The 26058-nt window shown below is 44.5% G+C and overlaps 1 protein-coding gene across 1 annotated transcript; it reads right to left on the bottom strand.

The window, feature by feature from the left end:
- Positions 1 to 15374: 15374 nt before the first annotated feature.
- LOC142652295 (forkhead activin signal transducer 3-like) lies at positions 15375 to 18685 on the bottom strand. Its single transcript, XM_075827945.1, has 3 exons — positions 18296 to 18685; positions 17702 to 17806; positions 15375 to 16031 (listed from the first exon to the last, which is right to left on the bottom strand). The coding sequence occupies exons 1-3, from the start codon at positions 18572 to 18574 to the stop codon at positions 15375 to 15377; spliced, it is 1041 nt and encodes a 346-aa protein (XP_075684060.1). The 5' UTR covers positions 18575 to 18685.
- Positions 18686 to 26058: the final 7373 nt, after the last annotated feature.

The following is a 26058-nucleotide window of genomic DNA, read 5'->3' as shown; positions in this document are numbered from 1 at the left end:
GAGCTCACATCAAGTGTAATAAACAATACATTTTCCATGACAGAAATTTTATTTAAATCTTTGATCAATTGGGTGGAGGATGTCTGAACCTAAGGCCGAATTCCGACGAATACGGTCAGATATCCCAAGCAAGAAAAACAAATAAAAAAAAATAATTTTGGGAAAGAGAAATATATCTACACTCTCCAGAGAGTGCAGAACCCCAAGTAGGTGATGAACTTTCTACAGAGGGGGCCCAACCCCCACCACAGCCATCTGGAAAGATGCACAAACCACAGTCGAATGGCATTTCAAAATAGTTTCCAATACAAATCACAACAATGAAAAAAGAATCATGTACTTATGAATTCACAATGAAAATGCAAGCTGGTAATAAGAACCAGAGAAATCACGAAATCTCCATTATGGTATACCCTCCCAGTGGAGTGCTCCCTCGCCAGAAATGTTTTCAATGTCAAACCCAAGTCCCATGGAGAAAAGACGCATACTCAAGTTAACTGAGTAAATCGAACAAGCGGAACTGTATTTGACCTGAACAGCGTCATACAGCCGAGTATAGAGACTATAACGTTCTCTACATTTCTTTAGAAAGGAAGTAATAAAGCAAGTCCGGTGTGAGTCTATGTGAAAGATATGTATAAGGTGTATGATACCAGGCATCGTCAGACATAAACCCAACCTTATCAGATACATAATACGATACATTACACTATACAAGTTACCAGTAACAGAAAAACTGGAATCCTGGAGCTGACATCCAGTCTCTGAGGAATGAGTCTCACCACAGTCCAGTCAGTCGTGGAGCCTCCGGTCTTGAAGAGAGATCAGACCCATATCGGATACGGGAGACCAATGCAGACTTACATAAGAAACAGCAAAAAGGAGAACAATGAAGCAACTCAAGCAGATGGTGAGCTTAAAGTCTGATCAGCAGGTGTAGCTTACTCAGGCAGTCTTTCTCTAGCCTTGCGTCTAGGCTCCCGCTGCGGTCTCGCAGAATAATCCAGTGGCTTTGACAGTGGGCCTGGGAGTGTGTGCCATTCCGAAATAGTGGTTATCCGAAGACCTAAGGCGGAGGTAATGGCTGGGATATCACTTGGGTGCCATAATATATGGAAGCGACCAGCATGACGAACTTGTAGACGAAAAGGAAATCCCCAGGTATAGGCCACATTGTGATTTTGTAGCATATCCAATAGCGGGCGCAAGGTTTTGCGTTTCATTTCATTAATGTGAGACGGGAGAAGTCTGGGAGATGTTGCATGTTGTCATCCTGGTAAGACACAGAGCCACGCACCCTGGCTTTAGACATGATGGCGTCCTTAAGTTGGTATCTGTGGACCCGACATATCACATCTCTAGGTCTATCCAAATTAGTAGATTTAGGCCCAAGGGATCTATGAGCTCGATCCAGTTCCAATAACGTCTCCCCTGGGACTCCCAATAACGTCTCCCCTGGGACTGCCAGCAGAGAGTTAAAAATCTGTTGCAAGGTTTCATCAAGCTGTTGTGGTGACACTGACTCAGGAAGGCCCCTGACTCTTATATTGTTGCATCTCCCTCTATTCTCAGCGTCATCCAACATGTCTGCTAAATAATGAAGCTGGTATGTATGCGAGCGAAGCGTAGTACCCTGAGTGGCCCTCTAGCAGCAATTGTTGGGACAGATGTCTCCACCACCTCCACGCGGTCGTTAATTTGGCGAACCTCCGCTCTCACTGCCTGGAGCTCTGCCCTATATGAGGACTCCAAACGGGAGACATAGCTCTCCATGTCTTCTTTCATGGGGATAGAGCGAATGTGAGATCTGAGATCCCAGGGGTCCGGCACAACCTCATTTTACCGCCAACTCCCCAAATGGAACTGCAGCATGAGGCGTGGAGAGCTTCTGCTCCAGCCCAGAAGACAACACCCGAGAGGAAGAGAAGAGGGATGGCATGCGAGGGCGAAGAGGGTAACGAAGCTGAGTGTACCTGGAGGCCAGCAGTCAGGTCCAGAATGTTGTCATCCGAGACACGGTGTGTCTGTGCCACACCAGCGGCCGACTTCCCAGGACTGCTCAAGGGAATGTCTGTGGCGGCCATGTTCTCAGGATGGCGGTCAGGCGCCGGTAAGTCAGGACTTGCAAGAAGCCGCTCAATACTGTGTTTTGCTGGAGTCTGCGACGATGTAGTGGTAGTACTGGTATTCTTCTTTCGTTTAGCTCCCATCAGGAGTTCGTTCTGTGCTTTTGAAAGGTATGCAATGGCTGTGAAGGGCCTCAAGGACGGGAGCCAAGCAAACGCGTTTCTTCACTCCTCCATAGCTAGGTCACGCCCCCTAAAAATATATATTAAATAAAGAAAAAGTGTCTTGTGATTTTAACAGAGAATTAGTTGGAGGCTGGTATTAGCCCTGAAATGGGCAGCCCCACACAGGAACATGTCCCTACAACTGTCCTTCGTGTACCCTATATAATTTGTACAACTGCAAACAGTTATTTTTGTGCTGACCAGTACTAAACTTTAACATAAAATTTTGAGGATAGCGAGACTTTGGTGTAAAAAAAAAAGTGCTAAATAATTGTATTCGGCCTGAAAAGTGCAGCCCCACACAGGAACCTGTCTCTACAACTTCACTTTTCTTAGTGTACCCTATATAATTTATACAGCTACAATCCGGTAGTTTTGAGCAGACCAGTACCAAACTTCACTGTAGAATTTTAAGGATAGCGGAAGCGTGGCGTTAATAAAAATAAATATATATATATATATATATATTTTTTTTTAAATAATAGCCCTAGACTTGTCTGTCTAAAACATGCCTGTGGAATGGGTGCATGGGAGAGTCTAAAGTCCTCATCTGCCTCTATGACAAATTGGGCCGGTGGTCAAGAAGACTTGGGTAGTAGACAGGGTTCTGGGAGGGCCAGCTGGTTGTTAAGAAGCCACTGACCCATTCTAGAAGCGCTGAAGATGCCAGTATCAACTGTGTGACCATTAGACCCGATGTCCACAACTACAAATCGGTAATTGATGTCAGCCAAGAAAACTGCACCACCGAGAAATACTGTTTATAATTATAGAGTCGGGACACGGATGTGGCGGCTCCTTGACACGGATTTGGCGGCTCCTTGACACGGATTTGGCGGCTCCTTGACACGGATTTGGCGGCTCCTTGACACGGATGTGGCGGCTCCTTGACACGGATGTGGCGCCTCCTTGACACGGATGTGGCGGCTCCTTGACACGGATGTGTTTCCCGTCCAGCACCCCGATGCAGTTGGGAAATTGCAGAGTTTATAAACCCATCAGTAATTTGCAGTCACTGTTTGGCCCTGGGTTGAAGCATCACCGTCTCCTTGAGGCTCTGCCAGATGACCTCACAGGTAGACCGGATAATACCAGAAATGCTCGATGTCACCAGCGGTTATTCAAAATGCGGGGCCGTAAATGAATTTCAAGTAATCTGGAAAAAGTAAAAAATTAATTATAACTGTAAACTATCAACAATCCTATTTACATCCCTCCTTACCCATGGTCAGTGACATATAGCTATACTGGATTTCAGGAACCGATTGCAATTACTAATTGTATATGGTGTTTGTGGCCTAGTCACTACTGGTACGATAAGCTGACCACATGGTGTTAAAGGGGGCATTTACGGTAGTGCTAGCTGTATCATGGCGGCATTGGGTAAAGGGAGTATGTGTTCTTACTTTAGCTTGATGATGAGCTGTTCCTCTGGTGAAATGCAGCGTCGTGTGTTGGTGTCTTGGAAGGTTGGTCCAGGACGCAGCTCCTCCGGCAGGCAGTCAAATGTAGGGATGGACATGCAGCAGAAAGAATGACAGTTTTGCAGTCCCGTTGTAAGACAATTTGATGAACCCAAAGATTCCTCCTCGGTTCCTCCTGAATCTCACATCGCTCTATATATCTGAGCCAGGCCAACAGAACACAATCACAAAGCAAAACACAGGTTTGGAGGACAAGTTCAAAAGCCAAAAAATAAACCAAAGCCAATGCGACAAACCAGAGCAATCAGACAATGCTGTATAATCAATACAATATGGCGGCTAAGCGATCATGTGACTTTCCTGTGGTGTTTTTAGAGGGTTGAGACTAAATTATGACAACATTGAAAAAGAAAAAGACCTCATTCCGTTAATATTGTGGACGGGAAGGACTAATGACGTGCGTAAAAAACGGACACACAACGCACATGGACATACACATAATGAAATGGTACGTTTCTTACGGAGGCAAATCGGACACGCTGTCTGTAAATCATTTTTAATTTAATTTTAACATTTTTCTAAATGTAAACGAATTTTCCTTTTTAATTACATAAGCGAAACCTTAGGGCTTCAGACACGGTTGGGGGATATTAAGGTGTTTTCAATCTTATTTTTTTATTACTATTGTTTTATTTTCACCTTTTATTTTTTGCCCTTGATTTGATAATAGTTGTCACATTCAGATCTGTGCTGGGGCTAGTTATACCCAGTAGCATTGTCTCTTGTCCCAGCGATCACATGATCGCCAGGACCCCGCTGCTGCATACACAGTGCTCAGTTATTTTTATGAGAACATTCATTTAGGGTGGATAAACACGCAAAAAAAAAAACTACGGCCAGATGAAAGTGGGAAGTCAATGGGGAAATATAAAGCGCGCTATAAACATGGCGTTTTTTAACTTGCATTTTTTGAGTCAATTCACTGTACTACTAGATATGCTTATCCACCTCTGCTAAATTATCTCACTGACTCTCTTGTGGATATAACAAAACATCGCTTTTATTAAATCTGCATTAAAAAATAAAGTTAGATAGCACTAAGCTTCCTTCCTATATTCCACCTAAAATAATTGGTTACTGTGTGGGTGTAATTGGTGAACAAGACAAGGCCAATGGAAGGTACGTCTCAGTCTAAACTCACAGTCACACATTCAATCTAGTAACCGGATTCCTGCCCCACATTTGGTATAACACTCAAAAAATATCCGTGAGTGTATTATTACGTCTCACCGCGTTTCGTCTGCAGTATGACCCACAGAAACCTCAGGAGACTATTTTCCATTAGATATTGAAAAGATTATTTCGAGAATATACCAATTATTACGAGCGCCAGACTTATGATATTCAAACTCCGGCGGCCACGATGAGAGCCGCACGCGGCAAGGACGCCGAGCTTATAATGGTTAAGTCCAACCCTCTAGAATGACGCACGTCGGGACTTCTCACCTCTCCATCTGAGCCAATGGGATCGGAGGCACGGCGCGCGTCATGATAAACATCTCGAGAGACTTGGCTGTTGCCCCGGTAAACATCGCATTTCTTACAGCCGTTTTTTGGAGCTGGTTTTCTATTGAGTCAATGAAAAACGGCGCAAGAAGTGACATGCACTTCTTTTTACGCTCCGTTATTTGAAAATGAGGCATAAAATAACACCCAGTCGGAACAGAACGCCGTATTTCCCATTGAAATCAATAGGTGGATGTTTGTAGGCGTTCTGCTTCCGATTTTTCGGGATGTTTACGGCACGAAAAACGGCTGAAAATAGCCTGTGTGAACATACACTTATAGGTTGCTATTTTCTCTCCTATCACATGTTAACATTGAGAATATACATCTGACCAGTATTAGGGTATGTTCACGCGGCTTATTTTTGGCCGTAAACGGCCGAAAACTCGTTAGCAGAACGCCTTCAATCATCTACCCATTGATTTCAATTGGAAAAACGTTCTATTCTGACGGGACGTTTTTTTACGCGTAAAAAAAACTGCCGCGAAAAAAGTCCATGTCACTGCGTGAGACGTTTTTGGAGTCGTTTTTCATTGAATCCATGGAACAACAGCTCCAAAAACAGCCGTGAAAAACGAAACGCGAGTATTTACAAAAACGTCTGTATTTTCAGACATTTTTTAATAAGCGTGTGAACAGAGCCTTAATCAGTATAAGGCTATCTATCATGACGCTGGATAATGATGTACGCCTAACCAGCCCCCGCACTTCACCAGCATGTATCCTTCAATGCCACATAGAGCCAATGAACAATAATAGTCTGACCCTAATATTCGATATTTCACATGCAAAGTGACAATACAATATATAGAGCCCCTCTGCAGATCACATATGGACCTAAACCAATATACCCCACTCTCCCGCATCAACTATGCTGTAAATATGTATATATCCTCATAAACTCCAGACCTATGGAAAATCAATCTTGCATCCACTAACAAGTGAGCAAGGATGTCAATAAATGGCACAAAGGAGATGGAATCATTTAGGCTTCCAGGTTTAGCCGATTTAAGCCGAAATATCCACTGAGATTCTTTACGTAATAGTCTATTGTCAAAATCTCCCCTTCATTTATTGGGGCGTCCTACCTCGACACCCTGGGATTTTAAACATCACCTCCATGATGGTAAAACATGTTTAGCTACTGGGGTATCCTACTTCTTTAAGACATTTCCCACGTGTTTCAAAAATGCATCTTTGAAACTGGCGTATGGTCTTCCCCACGTAATTGAGAGGACAAGGACCGCTCACCATGTATACAATACCACAGGTTCTCCAATTAATGAAGTCCCTATTAGCATATGATGTCCCCGTGGTTGCACTACTAAAGCTCTTACTTGGGTAAATATACCCGCAGGCTTTTTATAAAAATCGTAGCAAGTCCGGCGTTGGCGTCTTTCGCATCATTTAGTGGTGTTTGTCTTATAGACCTACAGTGTTTTTCCCTCTTTAGACGTTTCTTATGGCGTTTTTGTTTTTCAGAAAAAAGTATGTGTTGCAAAGAAGAATCTTTGCATCACATGATTTGCAATGTGAAAACGCCACTTAAAACAAAAAGCGCAGGTAGAACAACACTTAGAAAACAAACGCCATAAATGCCATCGTTTTTTTGTGACGCATTATTAGGCCAAACAACTGGGCAGTAGTGTGGTCAGTATTTGTAAGCCAAAATACTGAATCTGAACACTGGAATAGAAAAGTAGCCTTAGGACTCTGTCACATGTGTTGGAGGCTTCGGAAGGGGCCTCTGTCATAGATCCGGCCGAGAATACCGGAAACTATAGCGCAGCATGCCCGTGTCCGTCGTGCAATGGAAGCGGCGCTTCTGGTTTTTCCGTTCTGCTCTTCTGACAGAGCAGAACAATGGAAAGCCGAACACAGGTGTGAACCCGGCCACGTTATTATCCCTTCTCGCGGTCCCTACACTCGTGAAGGACGATGTAAATTGAGAGACAGGATGGAGCCGTTTCTGATGTAGGTTTTTCAGGGGATTGTATGTAAATAGAAATGCCAATAAGGCCTCATTTACACGAGCGTGTGCGTTTTGCACGCGAAAACCACGCTGCGTATTGCCATTGTGTTTGCACTGCGTATACGCAGCGTTGTTGCCTTTTAAACATGCGCACGACCAGCGTTTACAACGCGCGTAAAAAACGCAGAGGTCGTTAATGCGAGGCCAGCCTACAAATAGGCCTGCTGGCCCAACCCCTGCTTGCTGGGAACACAGGTTTTGCGCCTTAATTGCAGCCTCTGCAGAAACCCCAGTGTGTTTCTCCATTTGAGTCATTATTGGCTTTCCAAGGCACAGTTATGCCTTCTCAGTCGCTGGCACGTGTGCTTCTTGCGTGGGTGATCTCGCGTCGTTTTGGGGACCGTCGACCCATGCTGCAGCACCAGACGCGTCGAAGATGTCGCATTTGGGTTCATCCACTTGTGGCCCAACGAACCTCCAAAGGGCATTTTCATACTCTGTATGAAGACTTACGCCGGCACCCAGAAAAATTTAGAGCGTATTGCCGCTTGTCTATAGCCACATTTGATCTTCTGCTTGAGCAGATTCGCCCTGGCATCACCTACAAGAATACCAACATGAGACGCTGCATTTCCGCTGAGGAACGTCTGCTTGTGACCTTGAGGTATGTGTGCAGTTGCAATTACTTAGTCAATGACGCTGTCAGTTTTACCAGCCCCCCCTAACATGTGTTTTGGCTTTCTTTTTCTTTGTTTTCTAGATTTCTGGCCACAGGCAATAGTTACCATTCGTTACATTTCGAATTTCTTTTGGGAGTGACCACCATTTAGTTCATTGTCACATCCACCTGTGTCGTGTTGTGGCAGAGCTTAAAGACCACGGTCATGCCTCAGCCCACGACAGAAGTGGCTACGAATTTCGGAGCGATTTCTTAGAGCAAGTCAATTTCCGAATTGCATTGGTGCCCTAGACGGCAAACACATTCGGGTGAAAAAGCCCCCACGCAGTGGCTCGCGATACTATAACTACAAACAGTTTTTTTCTATGGTATTGTTGGCCTTGGCGGACACAAATTATTGTTTCACTATTGTTGACATCGGCTCGTATGGAAGCTCTGCAGATGCCCGCATATTCCGTTCATCAAGAATGGGGAAGCGACTCGTGAATAATCGACAGGCGGTGCCGGAACCTTCCATCCTCCCTGGCTCAAGCGGACCCCCAATCCCGTATGTTATCGTGGCGTATGAGGGGTTTGCCCTGACAAGGCAAGTCATGCGGCCTTTTGCAAGAAGGGGCTTGGATGAGCGTCGGCGCATGTTCAATCTCTGCCTAGGCCGAACAGGTGGCGTGTCTTTCTGACGACAATGCAATTGTCCATGCAGAATGTTACACGTGTTATACAAGCGTGTGTCGTTCTGCATAACTTCTGCCGCATTAATGATGCTACCTTTGATGCAGAATATATCCTAACACATGCAGGCACCAGCGACAATGCCCCGGCTATTCCTCTCAGCCGATCTCTCACATCCGGCCTTCGAGTGCCCATCAGGAGCCGCACCGTGGGGGCGTGATGACCTTTGAAGGGTTGTGTGTTTTTTGGAGGCTTCAGTACACAGGTCCCAAGAGGCCAGTGTTTGTTTTTTGTTCGTGTAGGGTTAGGGACTCGCTAAACATGAGGACCCTTGACGAGGGTTGCGAGCTTACATCTGTGGGGGTTTGATCAGGACATTTGCCATTGGGAAACAAGTTTTCAGGAGATAGAATGATGGTCGGCCAAAAGTTAGGCGAGTCCAATTGCGACTGTTCTTAGTGTGCTTCGAGTCCCATGACAGCACCCAAACGTTCTCATCTGTTGCAAACAATGTCAAGCCCCGATAGATGAACTAAAACCTCATAAGACGTGTGCATGCATTGGGGCCAAAGCCCAGAAGTGTGTGAGTGTATAGGCGAAATAAATATGGGGCAAAGATTGTGTTGAGGGGTGTGAAATAAAAACACGCAATAGAAACAATGAACATCCATGTTTTATGTGTTAGTATTTCACACTACCGAAACATGGTGTGGACAGTAACAACAAAAGGCATTTTAATCAAAATAACACGAACATGGTGTAACATACATTATGGGACGAGTTGCCATCCCTTACCAAATAGTGCGGCCAACTTGGAGGACACCAACACACTCACAGGTGTTGGTAGTGGTGGCCCGGGGAGGAATAAGCGGGCATTTCAGCACCACTATGCTGGACCTGGAGCTGCGGAGGATGTTCCTCGCCAGCATAGTGGTGCTGATGTTGTCTGTGGTACGTTGGGGCAGGGAAGGGGGGAGCCATAGGGCGCATATAGGGGTGCGGCCGTGCGATCGGGGTGGGTTGATGGTAGGGTGCCGGCAATTGTGGCGTGGTGGCTGGCATGGCAAATCCGCGCCACTGCTCTATGGCCGTGAAGCAGTGATTTGGATTGTGGGGGGTGTGGAGGCGTCGATCAAGGTTATGATCGACGCATGGAGCCGGGCCATGCGATCCATAGGGACCAGGCGGAGTAGGGGAACAATGCCGCGGGCAAAAAAGTCCTGCTCATCCGCGGCTCGGCTCAGGAATTCCAAAACCCGGCTATCCACTTGGACGCCGGCGGAGGGCTGTGGAGCACGGCGCCAGCGAGTTGTGGTTTGCAGGGGGCGCTCCTCAGCCGGAGAGGCGACGGCCCGTGCAGACTGGACAGGGGCGGGGTCCAGGGGTGTCGGCTCCGGGCTAAGGGGCAGGTCATGGGCAGCAGGAGGTTGCGGCTGAGACTCGGCGATGTCCGTGTCGTCGGCAGTGTCCTCCAAATTGTCGGTGGTTCTGGAATGGGAAAACAGCGTTAGAACACAATAGAGATCATTGCCCACAACAACACGATGACAAACAGGACCTGGGCGACAAAACATTGGACACATGCAAAAGCACAATTTCTTACGTCCGCATCTCCATAATGTCCTTCAAGAACATTAATTGCTTCATGTAGATGTAGGGGCGCTTACACGAGCCCCCATCTCCGCTGCGTCCCTTTTCCCCCATTTCTCGCCTAAATTGGTTGCGGCAGCTCCGCCACCGTGTTTTTATATCTTGGACTGTTGGAGGAAAAACAAATACATGGTCACATATTGCGACAACGCCATAACAACTCTGCCCTCTGAAAAAATGAGGGGCCCTACCCTGCTAATGACATGGTACACGGTGATGCGCCTGCTACACAAAAGGTCATTGGGCAATTGAGCGGAAGACACATACAGGGCCACAGTTTTTCAATACGGATGACATTGCATTGCTTAAAAACACATGGTACTCACCCAAACGACTGTGGTCCCGGGTTCGGCCACTCTCCCATTCCTCTCCAAAAAGCTCCTTTGCAATCTCCTCCCAGGTGTCCTCCTTGGCCGTGCGGTCGTGGTACGCCTCCGCGCGAGTGTCCCAAATAGCACCATGGCCCTGGACCAGGCTGATGAGGCGCTCAACGTCAAGCCAACGCGGCATGGCAGCAGATCTCTGGGGAGTGTAGATTCTCTGACACAGGCTTGCCCACTCGCAGAGAAAACGCAAGCACTTCCTGGTTTGTGCTTGTTTGGTCCAGCTTTATAAACTCTTTTGCATGGACATAACAAGTGATGCGTGAAAATCGCGCATGCAACGCAGGAGCATCCGTGTGGCATGCGTGGTTTTCACGCACCCATTGACTTCAATGGGTGAGTGATGCGCGAGAAACGCACGATTTTAGAACATGACGTGAGTTTTACGCAACGCACTCGCGCATCGCAAAATCACGGACTGTCTACACTGTCCCATAGAGTAATATAGGTGCGTACGTCACGCGTGAAAAGCACGCGCGTATATTACGCTCGTGTAAATGAGGCCTAAGTGTTATGTTTTTTTGTGAACATCCTGAATTATTTATTTTTCGTTTATTTTAATAACTAGTATCAAATTCCTAGTCTGGGGGATAACTCGGGTTAATGTGACGACGTTGGATCAATGTAGTGTGACTTTTTACTTCCATATTATGTTTTTAATTATAAACCTAAAAGCCGGAAAATTTTGTAGCGCATTACTTGCAAATTATTATATAAAACGGAGCTAAACCGTATCAGGCGGCGGGGGATGGGAATATTTTAGACAATTGGATCCGTAAAAAAAGGCGCCCTTACTGAACCATTATGTACTTCCGATTTTTATTCAGAGACTATTTTCTCAAGAATTCCTTATGGGTATTATGGAGTTATTGGGGCAGATTTACTACTCATAGTGCGCTAGAATTTTTTTCTCAAGTTAAGCCAAAAACCATGTCGTGCGCCACATTTCTGAAGTGTTTTATTGCCCCACAATAGACTCTTTTTAAAAGTGGTGAAATGGATTCATAAAAGGTGCTAGATTTATTACTGGCATGTACTATTTAGGCACAAATTGGCGGTATAAAGTAAACCAACCAAGAGATGGCGTATGGCCGCCTCCACACACAGAAATTTTCAGGCAATTTAAACTGCATCTAAAAACGCCAGTGGTTTTTCAAATGTAACATGCGTTTTTCAAGACTTGTTTTGTGGCGCTCTTTTCTGGCCCTATAGAGAAGCCTATGGGAAACCCGCCTGAAAAAACGCCATACTCAGAGCGTGCTGCGTTTGGATAAAATCACCTACAAACGCCAAACTTGCCTCAAACACCACAAAGCAAAACGCAGTTGTTTAATATTTTACTATAAACTTAAATGTAACATCTAAACTGCACTTAAAACTGTATAATAAAACGCCATGAAAAACGCTGTGTGTGAATCCACCCGTGTCTGACATGCGTTACATATACCCCAGAGCGTGCACCACTGCGAAATTTGGCACATAAATAGTCTAGTTTTATGTTGTCTGAGTTTCAGACGTTATTAATAAATCTCCATCTGTAAACTTCTACGAGAGAACCAATAGAGATGGCGGACGAAGCAATAAATCATGTATTTGGGTGCTCAGTATCACACACCGTATATAATAAATGCAAGAAAAGGACCAGACTGCACGTATGAGAAGCAGCGACGCTCCAATATAGATGCAAAAGTAACATACAAAGTTTATTTAGACCATAAAAAGAAAGATCACACATGAGCTCAAAGCATAAAACTTATTGAAAACATGTAGCCCTCCCGCATGAGGTAATCCTGTATATAGTGTATATTAATGTAACATCAGATACACATTGAGGAGATCAGGAACTGGCAGCCTATATGAATCAAAAAAATACATCCCTGTATCGGAAGTGTCCATCTGGTACCCCCCACGGTATCGCCGCCACTGCAGCTTTCTCAGGCAGGGTCAATACAGTGGAATATATTACCAGAGATACTCATCATGTAGGTAGTTCACCTGTGTATTGGGTTCCATGATAACAATTAGCACTAACGCTCCCACCACTCTATATCCCAGCACGCATGCGCAAAGAACCTGCATCGCGCATGCGCTAAGAACCTGCATCGCGCAGACACCGATGGTCAGAGAGGAGAAGTCCCTCCCTCATGCGAGGACGGTCACATAGTCGAATAGGTGAATGCAATAGGTTAACCTCTAAAATATCAAAGCCATTAATGTGTATTCAATACAATAATGGAAAAAACAGAGTATGTGTCGCCCATCAAAACTCAGAAGTGTTACGTTATATGGAGTATGAGTAGGTTACTAAATAGTCAACACACATAGTAAGCAACTATAAGTAAGTGGGAGTACTGGCACTCGAGCCCCGCAGGATACAATAGCGAGGCTCGGGCACACAACATAAAAATGTGGCCAAAGATGGTTGCGTCACATTGTCCATCACAACCGTGGTGCCCTATCTGTGGCACTCAGCCAATAGGCACATGAAGCCCAATTAGCCCGGTACACAAACAGTTATCTGAATTGCCCACTACAACAAACCCCATAGAAGTCACATCTACCAATATCACTTGTACATGTGCCGGCACAGGCAGAGACATAAAAAGTGTTGCAAAATGTATCCTTTTATGACACACCAAAAATAATGAGATTGGACCAAATGGCGCACGCAAAATGATAAACTTGGCACAACTTGCTAGACATGTTAGACAGTTTCCGCTTCCTTATGCCACCTCAGGGCTCTGGACTTTACACCAAAATTTTGCACCAAACAGGCAAATGCCATCAATAAAGATTTCAAAACATGCCATGTACTCCACTTTTTTTGTCACAATTTCCTGCAGAATTTTGGTGCATTTCGATTAGTAAAACTCCCAAAGTGGCAAAATTCTGTATCTCCCGGTGCCTACGAGTCCACAATACAGAGGCAGGGGTTAATAGGAGCCGGTAAAAATCACAATGTATTGAATTGTATCACAACACCGATCTATTGAGAAGACAAACTTTTTTGTAAAATAGTTATATAAAGTTTTCAGTAATGTACAATAAAAAGTCAAAAATAACTCCCATTTTCCCTTTTTTCCCCCTAAGTAATGTAAAGGAATTATTAAAAAAATGTGGTATCACCGCATCCGTAAAAACCAAAGCTATTAAAATATAACATTATTTATCCCACAGGGTAAATGCCATAAAAAACGTGATCTAAGAGGTTGCATGTGCCGCAAAATGATACCAATAAAAATTACAGCTTATCCCGCAAAAAAACAAACCCTCACACCGCTCCATCGACGAAAAAATTAAACTTATGGCGACACAGTAAAATAATTTTTTTGAAAGCAGTAAATCATAAAAAAAAACTAAATAAATGTGGTAACATCCGAGTCACGGAGTTGAAAAATGGTCGTTTTAGGCACAGTAGGAGATTATATGTAAATGCTCATCTTCTCGCCTCTATAGTAGGAAAAAAAAAAATATCTCCTACGGTCAGGATCACACACGCAGTTTCAATGCAGTTTTTGGCTGTCTTCTCTTAACCAAAGCCAGAAGTAGATCCAAAAGAAAGAATAGACCGATACATCTCCGATCTTTTGGGTTTACTCCTGTGTTTGGCTAAAAACAATTAAGTCAAAAAACTAATCAAAACTTTCTGTGTGAACTTGGCCTTAGCTAGAATTACACATGGGATTTTTGATGGTTTTTTTTGTGCCAAAACCTGGAGTGGATCCGAAAAGTATAAAGGAAAGGCCGATATCTCCTCTCTCTTGCGTTCAGCTCAAAAAACGGTCATGAAAACGGCATGTGTGATTGCAGCCTAAGGCCGGATTCACACGTAGCGTAAAAACGGCAGATTTTCCGCAAAGAATTTCATTGCGCAAAATCCGCAGTGTATTCCAGTAACAGCAAAGTGGATGAGATTTCAACAAATATCCACACGCTGCGTAAAAAACATTTTATACATTTTTTTAATCCGCAATTTCAATTTATGCTGCGGATTTTCCCCATTGAATTCAATGCAGATGTTGCGATTTTTGCGGTGCGCAACTCAGAAAAAGTTATTCTAGCGTTAGCCAGATCTCTATGCTCCCGCGTCCAGGCCGGCCTCCAGGGATGATGTTTCATCTTATGTGACTGCTACAGCATCATCCCAGGAGGCCGGACTGCACAATAACGGTGGGACGCGACGCCATGACTATGGCCGGGGTAAGAATGAACTTTATTTTTTTTTCTAGCGCTGCTTTCCGCAGCCGAAAGTCCGCCCGAAAAACTGCACCACATTGGTGCGTTTTTTTGGATGGAATGTGCTGCTGGTTCTAGGTTGGATACGCAGTGTATCCAACCCGTGAGAAACAGGCCTAAATGTGACATATCCTGTCTCATTGGTGAAAGGGGTGATAACGTGACGAAGAGTTCCTCTATCCCCCCTGTACAGGGGAAGAGATGACCGTAACAGGCTGGGGTATTTCTTCCTACTCTCACTTGCAGTTTCATAACTGAAAGGGTTAATAGGTGAAATGCAATTTATTGAGTTTAATGAAAAAAACACACACCATTATTTACAAAATCAACCAAAAAAAAGACCAAAGACGGGTAATATATACAAGAGCGCCTGCTCCACCCCCTTGGACCGTTGTTGTGCTGTAGTTTGCGTCACCGTCATCTAGAAAGTCTTTAAGAGCCGGTGCGGACTAAAGTGTTAGCACACGATCCAAAAGTAGCTGCGTCTGAGCATCCACTGGTTTAGTAGCCCGAATGCCGGTAACCGGGAAAGCCTGCGCTGTGTGCTAGCTGCTCCCAGGATAGACTCTGGTGGGACATGTACCCAGGGTGAGTGGAATATACTGGTATGTCAAACACCGTTTTATTGGGGGGGAAATCAACAGGAGTATTCTTCATTTCCATCGGCAGCGTGGGGAGGGCTATTTGCTGTTGTAGACTGGAGGAGAAGGCCTCTCTCCGGTCTTGGTAAGGGGGAGTAGTATAAGAAGGCGTCATGTAGTTATACAGGGATATCGATGGGAAGTTGGAGTAAAGCAGAAGCGGGTGTATACTAGGAGGGGCAACCACATTTGGGGCAACGCATTTTGAGTAAGATGTAGGTAGGTTCCATAGGATCATTGGGAAGGTCACTGCGGGGTCTGAGACAGAAGAGCTGGCTGTAGTGGTGGCTTCTGGTTCTGTTCTGATGGCATCCATGTCTTTTGGGAGATGAGGTTGATGGAAATCGAATGGCCTGTAGGGACATCCCTGAAGAATGTAGGGGGCTAGGTCGTGTGGGTAGATATCCTGCCTGGTAACCGCCGTATTCTGAAGCTTCATGGCATCAGGAGGAATCCGACTTACATCCACTATCCAGTAGTTTCCTTTAGCCTGAGGTTTGTACGGATCTTTCAGGACCTGAAATATAGATGAAAAGATACTTGTTTAAAACAAAATTTCTAATTTTTTGAAGGATCGGCCAATTTTGTAAGTTAATATTTCATTTTGTATTAGAACATCCCTTCTTACAGCTGTGTATATCGATCTTACGTTTGCTCACCCTAGTGGCCAACTTAAATGAATGAAGAAGACATCATCTTTTTCTACTGTAACTGGAGCTGCACAGCAGGGAAATCAGCCCTCTCATAGTGACGATTGTCACTAATAGGGCTGTGCTGGGTCTAGTTAGACCCAGCAGCAGTCTGCCACTAACGGCATCCCGGCGATCATGTGATCAGTCACATGATCACCGGGACCAATAGAGACAGCGGCCGCTGCCTCTATTCCTATACACAGCGTTCATTGAGTGCTGTGTAAAAGAGATCGGAGAAGACAGAAGCAGCGAGAGCTTCTATATTTTCCTAAGGGTCCCCGACATTCAGCTGCCCGATCGCTTGGGCAGCAAGTTAAAACCCGCGCCGTAAAAAGTCTATGGCTCGGGTTTTAAGGACCCTGACCGCTGGCCGCAAAAACACAGTCAGCGGTCGGGAACCAGTTATGCTGCACTCTATAGGCAAAAAAAATAAATGGTTGCTGGAGTGCTTCTTTAAGGTATATGGAAATAGTAGTGGGCGGGGTTGAACCAGTGGGGCACATGCTCTGGCTGACTCGATGTATTACAAGGTCGCCCAGTCATGAGTGGCTATACACAGGACACGCTATGATTGCAGGGGGCAGGACATGCAAGGATGACGTGATCGCTGTGATGACGTGATCGCTGTGATGACGTGATCGCTGTGATGACGTGATCGCTGTGATGACGTGATCGCTGTGATGACGTGATCGCTGTGATGACGTGATCGCTGTGATGACTTTATTCTGTTAAAGGATTGTCCCATCTATGTACATGCACAGAAATGATCACCATCAACGGAGCGGAGAGCCCGATCACATGCATGTCTATACTAGAGAAAGCAGATTATCAGACTACCTTTCTGCATTTTGGGAAAATATTAATATACGGTGTGGTTATAATAACGTATAGGTGGAGGGGTCATGTATGAATTCAGGGGGGAAGTGTGGGATTTGTGGAGGGTATAAAAAAGCCACAGCAGAGAAGTTGCCCCATTTTATGTGCATATGGACAGTCCTATTACATACAATAGGTTTTCTTTTCTTTTACTATGAGCTTGTGTCACTTTCTCTCTTCACATTTAATGCAAATAAGGTCTAATGTATCGGTGTCTGTGGAGCAGGAGCAGAAAAAGCCAAGGAGTCTGTGACCTTTCAGTGGGATGATAGAGGTCATAGGGAGGGACTATGTCTCAAATATATTGAGAATGGAAAATAGATTTTTGGAAATTATTCAACATAATCAAACATAAAATAATCTAAAAACCTAATAAAATAATACTCAAAAATCAACGTGCATCATTTTATTTTGTTTGGTGGAAAGATATTGATCCACAGTATGCCAGCTACACGGTGACATAAGGAAGAGATATCTAACATGACTAGCGAGTTGCGCCAAATTTATCATAGCACATGCGCTACGTTTGTCATCCCGTAAAATGATGCATCTTGTGTTTTTGCGATGGTGATATCACTCCAGTACATTATAGCAGCACGGTCCATTAAGAAGTACTCACCTTTCTGAAGCAGTCGTTAGAAGACAAGTTGTGTCTGATGGAGTCTTTCCATCCCTGGTAATCTCCCTTGAAAAAGGGGAATAAGGAGCTAATCTCTTGTAGAATCTGAAGAAAACAACATTCATTAGGCTGAATTCACACACACAATTTTTCAGGCGTTTTAAACATCAAAAAACGATTGTAAAAAATATCGTAAAAATTGTGCCGGGGGCGCAAGGGCAGAAAAATTGTGTGTGAAGGAGGCCTAAGACTGGGTTCACAGGGTGCGTTTTTGTTGTATTTTAAGGCTATATTTTTGGTAGATAAACTCCCATGTCTCTCAATGGAAGTCCCTAATACAAAACAAAAAAATGCATGCTAAAAATGCACCATGTGAACCCAGCCTTAGAGCAGTCACTGCTGCAGTCTGTTAGTAAATAGTGACCCCCCCCCCTCCAATGTAATGGACATTGTACTTATATGGGGCCAACGAGAAGTTTCAGTATAATTTATATGGACAATAGTTGCAGCTATAAGTCTGTTTTATAATATAATGAAACCTTCTGGCCAACCACCCACTGTCCCACTCTCCTCCAGAACATAACGTGCTCTTACCTGGGACAGCTTGAGCCTCTTGTCTGGAGCATTTTGTATAACCAAGGCTATCATGGCCAGGTAGGAGTATGGAGGTTTGGCGTATCGCTGGTAATTCTTTTTCTTTCCAGGGGTCCTCTCCTTCTTCTTGTTATCGGCCGTGGAGTCTGGCTCGCGCACTATGCTCTTCTCCCCTGAACTTCCGCCCTGGTTGGGATCTATCTGTAGTATCCTTTCCATGCTGGGCAGGTCGGGTGCCGGCATGTAGAAGGGATCCCATGGATGAAGAGCGAAGGTCATATCCTACTGATGTCCTCACAGGTTCCAATAGAAGATCTGATGCGACACTGGGCCAGTGTAGGGTCCTTGATAAGTGCTGGTCACCCCACCTCCAGCTTTGTTATGTAAATGCCCCCCAGCTCAAGAGGGAACCCATATTGCTAACAACACCTCAACTGCTACAGAAAAACCTATACCTATGAAAACAATGACCCTCCACATAAAGTTTCAGTCCTTGGGTGTGATTCATCTTTAAAATGTGTGTTGTCATGTATATATAGTGTATATACCGTGTGTGAATAGCGTGCAGCTTCTCATTATATATAAGTATTAAGCTAATTACCACATAGATAATGTTGGGGCCTAGATGGTAATCAACTGCCCATAGGACACTTGGGGATCCTTGCCTGAAGAGCTTACATTTTGTGGGTGTTCAGTCACCCGTCATATCTATAAAATATCAGCTATAAAACATAATACAATAAAATGCTACACACCATATTTATTAAAGGGATTGTCCAGCAAGAAATTGATATGGCATTCATTAAAATCAATGGACGAACATGTAATAGACGGCTGTGCTGAGTCATCCGGAGGGCTCTCAGCTGGGGTTAATACAAAGGGGGGTCCTAAACGTTGAACCCCAACCTCATCCTTTATGGAAGCTCCAACTTACAGGGTGCACTTATTTTACTGTCGTTTAGGCGCCCGACGTGTCAGGAAATATTTAGGTTTGTGTTGTGTGTCTTCATCAACCTCAAGAAATTGTGGATAAATTTGGCACACGCCCCCGGCACAATTTTTATATGACCCTCTTAAGCCAACTTTTCACCAATGATAAATATTTCTCGATGTTTAAGTAGAGGAGAGCTGGCCAAGCATTAGGGCTTGTTTGTCATCCATAAACACATTTCGACCGCTTATAGATGTTTGCACGAATTATCCGTGTCAGACGCGGGGTAGGGAATATCTTTAAAAAACGCCACCTTGGGTACAGCCGTTGGTGTTACTTGGAAAGTTGTTCATGGCAAATGATAGATATGTAACCCATACGAAGCCCCGCCCAGATCATGGCAGCGATCGATTGGCGATTTGGTTTAATGTATAGTGTCGTCGTGTAGAAAAATGCGCAGTTTCATGTTTCAGCTAAATCCTCTGTTCACACTGGTGTGTCCTTCCTTTCTATGGGGTCTCTGGTACTTTTAAGAGCAAGAATAGCGTCGTCCACATCGCTGTTTAGAAGCAGATTCCAGACATGCTACGCCTGCTGTATCTGTTGCGGAAATGCATTAGGATTTCACCACGGATTTAATTCATTGCGATGTATCCGCACCAAAATCTGCAATGAAATTGACGTATAATATGTGGATTTCATCGCAGATTTGTAGACATGTTAGGCCGGATTCACACGAGCGTGTGCGTTTTGCGCGGGCAAAAGCTCCGTGTGTCATCAGCATATGGTGCGCGGCTGCGTGATTTTCGCACATCCGGCATCATTATGACACTCTGGTTTTATGTTTGCACGTGGTGATTTTCTGTTTTCATTCATTTATTTTACTGCTGTAGCGCGAATCACGAGCGGCACCCGGAAGTGCTTAAGTGTGCCGAGCGCGGTTTTCATGCACCCATTGACTTCAATGGGTGCGTGCAGCGCGCAACACGACCAAATATAGGACATGTCGTGAGTTTCACGCAGCGCACATAAGCTGCGTGAAATTCACTGACAGTCTGAACGGCCCCATTCACTAACATAGGTCCGTGCGACGTATAACACGCTCGTGTGAATAAGGCCTTAAACTGTATTATTTACGCTGTGCTGTAGTCAGTGGGAAATATTTAAACTCATACGTTGTACCTGTCATGGCTCCGCTAAGCACGCAAGCCATGTTACTAATGTGAACCGAGCCCAAGCTGTCCAGCGTTTCCTTGGAAGTTCCGCTTTCTAACGAAAGAAAGAAAAAAAAAATATTTAAGAATTTATTATTTACAATATAAAACTTTTGGATTTCCAAATAAGAAAAGGTTATTATAAAATTGTAATTCTGCTGGAAGGTAAATTATTTCCAAAAACAATCAAAAAATTAATCGTATCAATTTTATCGAAAAATCAAAAACGGCTGCCCATGAGCAAATGACCATTTCTTGGTGACTGACAGGTAGCTTCACCTTAACCCCTCATTTACTCCTAACAACGACGGAATATTAAAGTCTTAATTTGACAATACTGACACTATGGCTGTGATTATTTTCTTTGATCGATATGACTGATGCTGCCGCTTGTTGACAGTCAATACCGTATGATTGGCCCCTTTTGTTAACCCATCAGGACTCCTTTCTTCCACTGATTTTTCACCGCAGGAGTCTCCTCACACCTGAAACCACCCAACTCTCTCTGCTTAGAATAGGAGGCTTGTTGTCATGTAACACCTACTCCACCCTGATGTTTTTGCTACTGACGACTCGTTCAGTGACTGTTCCCACCTGAATGCCTTATTAACATTTCACATTGTGCATTTCTGTACTAAGGTCTTTACTTATTCATCACCTTCTTAATAATAATAAGTCCCTAAACGCAGGGCAGGTGTTCTATAGAATAAGGTCCGATACTTTCAAAATGGAAAACTCTCTAATTTTGGTTTTTTAGTTTTGCACTTTGCTTTGGCTTAAAGGGTTTTTGTCATAAATGTCTGATAGATTCGGGTCCCAACTTCGGGACTCTGTCGAGAACAGATATATCCAATAATATAGAACGGAGTAGAGCGCTGCGCATGCCTTGCCACCTCTATTCATTTTCTGCCTGGATGCAGCATCAGGCGGGACGGGGCTGCGGGGTCCCCCATTCTCCAGATAGATGTTAGGCCTCATTCACACAGCAGTGTTCTGCTCAGTATTTTGCTTCAGTATTTGGAAGCCAAAACCAGGAGTGGGTCCAAAACACGGAAGAGGTGCAAATCTTTCCATTATATGTTTTCTCGGTTTATGATCCACTACTGGTTTTGGCTTCCAAATACTGACCAGAATACTGACGTGTGCATGAGGCCATAGGACTTGTCCCAACACATTGGAATTGTTGACGGAAATTTCTGCAGCAATTCCGTTGAAAGTAGCGCAGATTTTCTACTGGGAAAAAAAACCCATTTCCTGCGGTTTTTACTGCAGAAAATGGTGCGTGTTTTGCTGCGTTTTTCTCAATGTTGGGGGAGGGTGACGTCTCCTCTAAAAAAACACAGCAATTCAGTCCACTTTCCGCAGTGAAAAATACGCACCACAGGCCAATTTCTGTTTGGAATTTTTACGCTACGTGTGGATGAGATTTTTTTTTAAATCTCACCCACTTTGCTGCTACTGTTGTCTGCTGCATATTTTACGTCCGCAATTCTGGATGGAAAAAAAAAACGCCGCAATTCCGCAGCGTGTGAACAAGCCCTTAGTATCAGAGCTTGGTCCCACATCTATCAGACTTTTATGTCTTTCCCCCTGAATGGGAATAACCCTTTAAGGTTGGGTTCCGACAGTGCAGATTTTGCATGTGCTTTTCATATAACATATGTCCTTGCTTTATATATTTTTTCTGTTTAGGTTCCGTTCCTGGTTTTGGCTAAAAAAAAAAAAAAATGCATGCAAAATCTGCAGCAATTCTGCTCTCTGGGAACCCAACCTAAGTTGATCATTTACTATTTTCATGATTTTAAAATTCTACCCATTTCAAAAAGTCTTGGCACATGCAAAAAAAACAACACATTTAGTGGACAAATTCTTATGGATAATGGTTGATGATAAAAAAAAATGCTTCAAATTGAAGTTTATTTTTGTCAGTAAATATATCCGATGGGACGTCGGCTGAAAATGACGGCAATGTATTCAAGGGAAAACAGCCTCTGATTTGAAGCCGTTTTTGGAGCTGATTTTCCATGAACACAATAAAAAATCACTCTAAAAACGAGTGACCTGCTCCTTTTTACGTGCCGTTTTTTAAAACAGCGGCGTAAAAAAACCCGCCCCGTCTGAACTAAACGCTGTATTTCCCATTAAATTCAATGGGTAAATATTTGTAGGCTTATTTTAAGGCGTCTACGCCCCCGAAATACGCCTGAAAACTCTGCGTGTGAACATATCCTCATACTGTCGTGGGGAAGTGGCCATAGATATATATTTTTTTAACCAAAAATACTAATTGATATTGTGATGTGGGAATCCAAAAACATTTGTTGTAATGCAAATGCGTCCCTTTATTTGTGGCTTTATATGTAAAGGGGTATCCCCATCTTAGACATTTATGGCTCTCTCCTATGGCGCGCGCGGCTCTCTCCTATGGCGCGCGCGGCTCTCTCTCCTATGGCGCGCGCGGGGCTCTCTCCTATGGCGCGCGCGGGGCTCTCTCCTATGGCGCGCGCGGGGCTCTCTCCTATGGCGCGCGCGGGGCTCTCTCCTATGGCGCGCGCGGGGCTCTCTCCTATGGCGCGCGGGGCTCTCTCCTATGGCGCGCGCGGGGCTCTCTCCTATGGCGCGCGCGGGGCTCTCTCCTATGGCGCGCGCGGGGCTCTCTCCTATGGCGCGCGCGGGGCTCTCTCCTATGGCGCGCGCGGGGCTCTCTCCTATGGCGCGCGCGGCTCTCTCCTATGGCGCGCGCGGCTCTCTCCTATGGCGCGCGCGGCTCTCTCCTATGGCGCGCGCGGCTCTCTCCTATGGCGCGCGCGGCTCTCTCCTATGGCGGCTCTCTCCATTCTGTTCTATGGTTGTTATGGAAACAGTTTTTGTGCAGCCAACACTTCATTCTCGGAATGGATGTGGCAGGGACGTCTTACTAGGTGGGATGGGGGTCGGGGGACCCCTGTTCTCCAGATAGGTGGGGGCCCGTGGATATGCCATAAATGTCTAAGATGGGAATCATCCTTCATTGTATTTTTTTTTTTTTAATGCCAAAGGACAATCAGATTTTTTTTATTGATAATCATATTATTTTATCGTTTGTGTTTACAATGTTATTATTTTACGTCTAATATTGAGGCAATATAATATATGAACGCCTGTCTTATAAACTTCTATCTGTGATTTCAGAGCTGATATTCTAGTACAATATTATAATTGTCACTTATTTACCATAAGGTGGTCAGTTAGAAATATTCTGCCCCTAATTATCATCATAAGAAAAGAGCTGAAGCAGCTCCCAGTATGGGGTAGGGTGGGCATTTGCATTAACAATAGGGGGCAGCAATGAGCAGAAAGGCGGTTGTATACATACAAAAATAACAAAAAGTTCTAAGAAACATGTAAAGTCAGATGTAAAAAAAAACAACACTGTGGGTAATAAGATGATTGACCGAATGTTATGACTTGTGCTGGTGCCTCATGTTTTTAAGATACAATTTCTGCAAATGAAGGCTTCTTCTCACATTCTCACTTATTTCTGGCTTTTTAAACTGCATGAAACAAAAATAGGTTTTTAGTAGTATTTTTGGTGGTGTTTTATTGTCATTTTGCACGTGCTTTTTTTTTTATTGAAAACAAGCAAAAATGCAGTGAATGTTGTTTGTTTTATATTTTACTATGGACTTTATTATCACATCTGACCGCACCCAAAAAATTTATAAAAGTGCTGCAAAACGTTGTGTGAAGCCAGCCGGAAACCGATCTGATGTTATCCATATGTACCCCAAGCGAAGAAGTTCATTGTGCTAATGAATATAAATCTTTTATGTTGTTTCTATGCAGTGACATCTAAGGCCATGTTCACACATTCAGGATTTTGCGCCTAAGTCCTAACAGAATCCAATAACATTTCACCACCAATTCATGTGAATGGGGTATTTTGTCCCGGTTAGAAAAATATCCACATGGGATAAAGAACCAGCTGCAGATTTAAAAATGTATAGCATGCTCATTATTGCCGCGGAGTATGCGCTAAAAAGCCGCAAATTAGCTCCATTGTATGACAAATCCGTGTCATGTGAACATACCCTGAGGCCGTGTTCACACAGTCAGGGTTTGTACAAAGCAATTCCGCTGTGGAACTGAAGATAATCTGCAGCAGAAATCCGCAGTTGGACCTCTGATTTGTGCCGCAGATTGGCATACGGGGCCCCGCGCAGGCCACATCGTCCCACCAGGTTTGCCAACCTCCACTTCAGTCATTTCTGGACAACAGAGCTAAAAATCACGGACACATTACAAAATCAAGAGCAAGGCCTTATTCAGGCGAACGTTGTATACGCCCGTGTGCTGTCCGTAAAAAGAAAGGACCGCACACAGACCTATGCAATTCAATGGAGCTATTCAGACGTCTGGGGTTTTGCACGCAGCGTTTCCGTTGCGTAAAACCCACTGCATGTCCCATTCTGGTCCGTTTTTTGCGGGCCACGTCATCCATTGAAGTCTATGCATGCGTGAAAATCACGGACGTCATCCGTGTGCTGTCCGAGTTTCACGCAACAGTTGCTAAAGAAATGCTGGGAAAAAAAAAAAATATGTAAAAAAAAGTGCACCAAAACTGACATAAAACTGATGGCACACGGAACAAACACTGATGGCACACACAACTGAAATGCATTGAATACGGTCCGTTTTTTTGCGGCTGCAACATGGACACACGCATTTGAATTAGGCCTCAGTGAGTAAGAGCATAAGTAACACCTTTTTATAAGTGATCACACGAGTCCAAAGATGTCAGGAATAAAAAAAAAAAAAATTTTTTTTCATTCTTACAATAAGGGTATGTTCACACGGCTTATTTTCGGCCGAAAACGCCAGAAAAATCGGAAGCAGAACTCCAAACATCTTCCCATTGATTGCAATGGGAAAATGGCGTTCTGTTCCAACGGGCCGTTTTTTGACGCAAGTGGCTTAAAAAACGTCTGAAAATCGGGAGCTCTTTTCCCTTGAAAACAGCTCCGTATTTGCAGACGTTTTTGAGTTTGCGTGTGAACATACCCTAACAAAGGTCAGTAATCCGTCTGTGCAGGTGTAGAAAGGCTACTAAGCTATAATGTACCCATGTTAACGGCAAGTTCCAACTAAGGCCTCATACACACGACCGTGAGGGTATGTTCCCCCGGCCTATTTTCAGCCGTTTTTCGGGCCACCAACGCCCTGAAAAACGGCTAAAAATACAGGGGTGAAGCGCCTCCAAACATCTACCCATTGATTTCAATGGGAAAAACGTCATTTCGTTCCCACGGGATGGATGTATTGTGGATAATTTTTACGGCTTGGACACACATCCGTAAATATACTGAAAGGTCTTCTTAGGCCCCATGCACACGACCGTAAAAAATGGACCCATTCACTTTCATTGAACGCGGACACCTTTCCGTAGCGCTACGGAAGGGTGTCCGTGCCGTAGAAATGTTCCGAATATTATGGAACATGTCCGTTCTTTTGCATTTTGCGGGCTGTGCTCCCATACTTTGTATGGGAGCACGGCCAGAAAATGTGGGTGGCAGTCGGCGGCCAGCCGTGCCCGCAGGCCATGGTTGCGGGCACGGTTGTGTGCATGGGGCCTTAGCCTG

This window comes from Rhinoderma darwinii, chromosome 5 (genome assembly GCF_050947455.1).
Source record: "Rhinoderma darwinii isolate aRhiDar2 chromosome 5, aRhiDar2.hap1, whole genome shotgun sequence".
NCBI lineage: Eukaryota > Metazoa > Chordata > Amphibia > Anura > Rhinodermatidae > Rhinoderma > Rhinoderma darwinii.
This window is presented reverse-complemented; position numbering and strand designations above follow the sequence as displayed.

Bases quoted from the DNA above. Each gene is read 5' to 3' on its own strand.
- LOC142652295 (XM_075827945.1), bottom strand. From the start codon at position 18,574: ATGACCTTCGCTCTTCATCCATGGGATCCCTTCTACATGCCGGCACCC. The intron at 17,807-18,295 runs GTAAGAGCACGT...TGTTTTCTTCAG, and splicing joins AGAGGCTCAAGCTGTCCCAG to ATTCTACAAGAGATTAGCTC. The intron at 16,032-17,701 runs GTGAGTACTTCT...TCTATATTTCAG, and splicing joins CTAACGACTGCTTCAGAAAG to GTCCTGAAAGATCCGTACAA.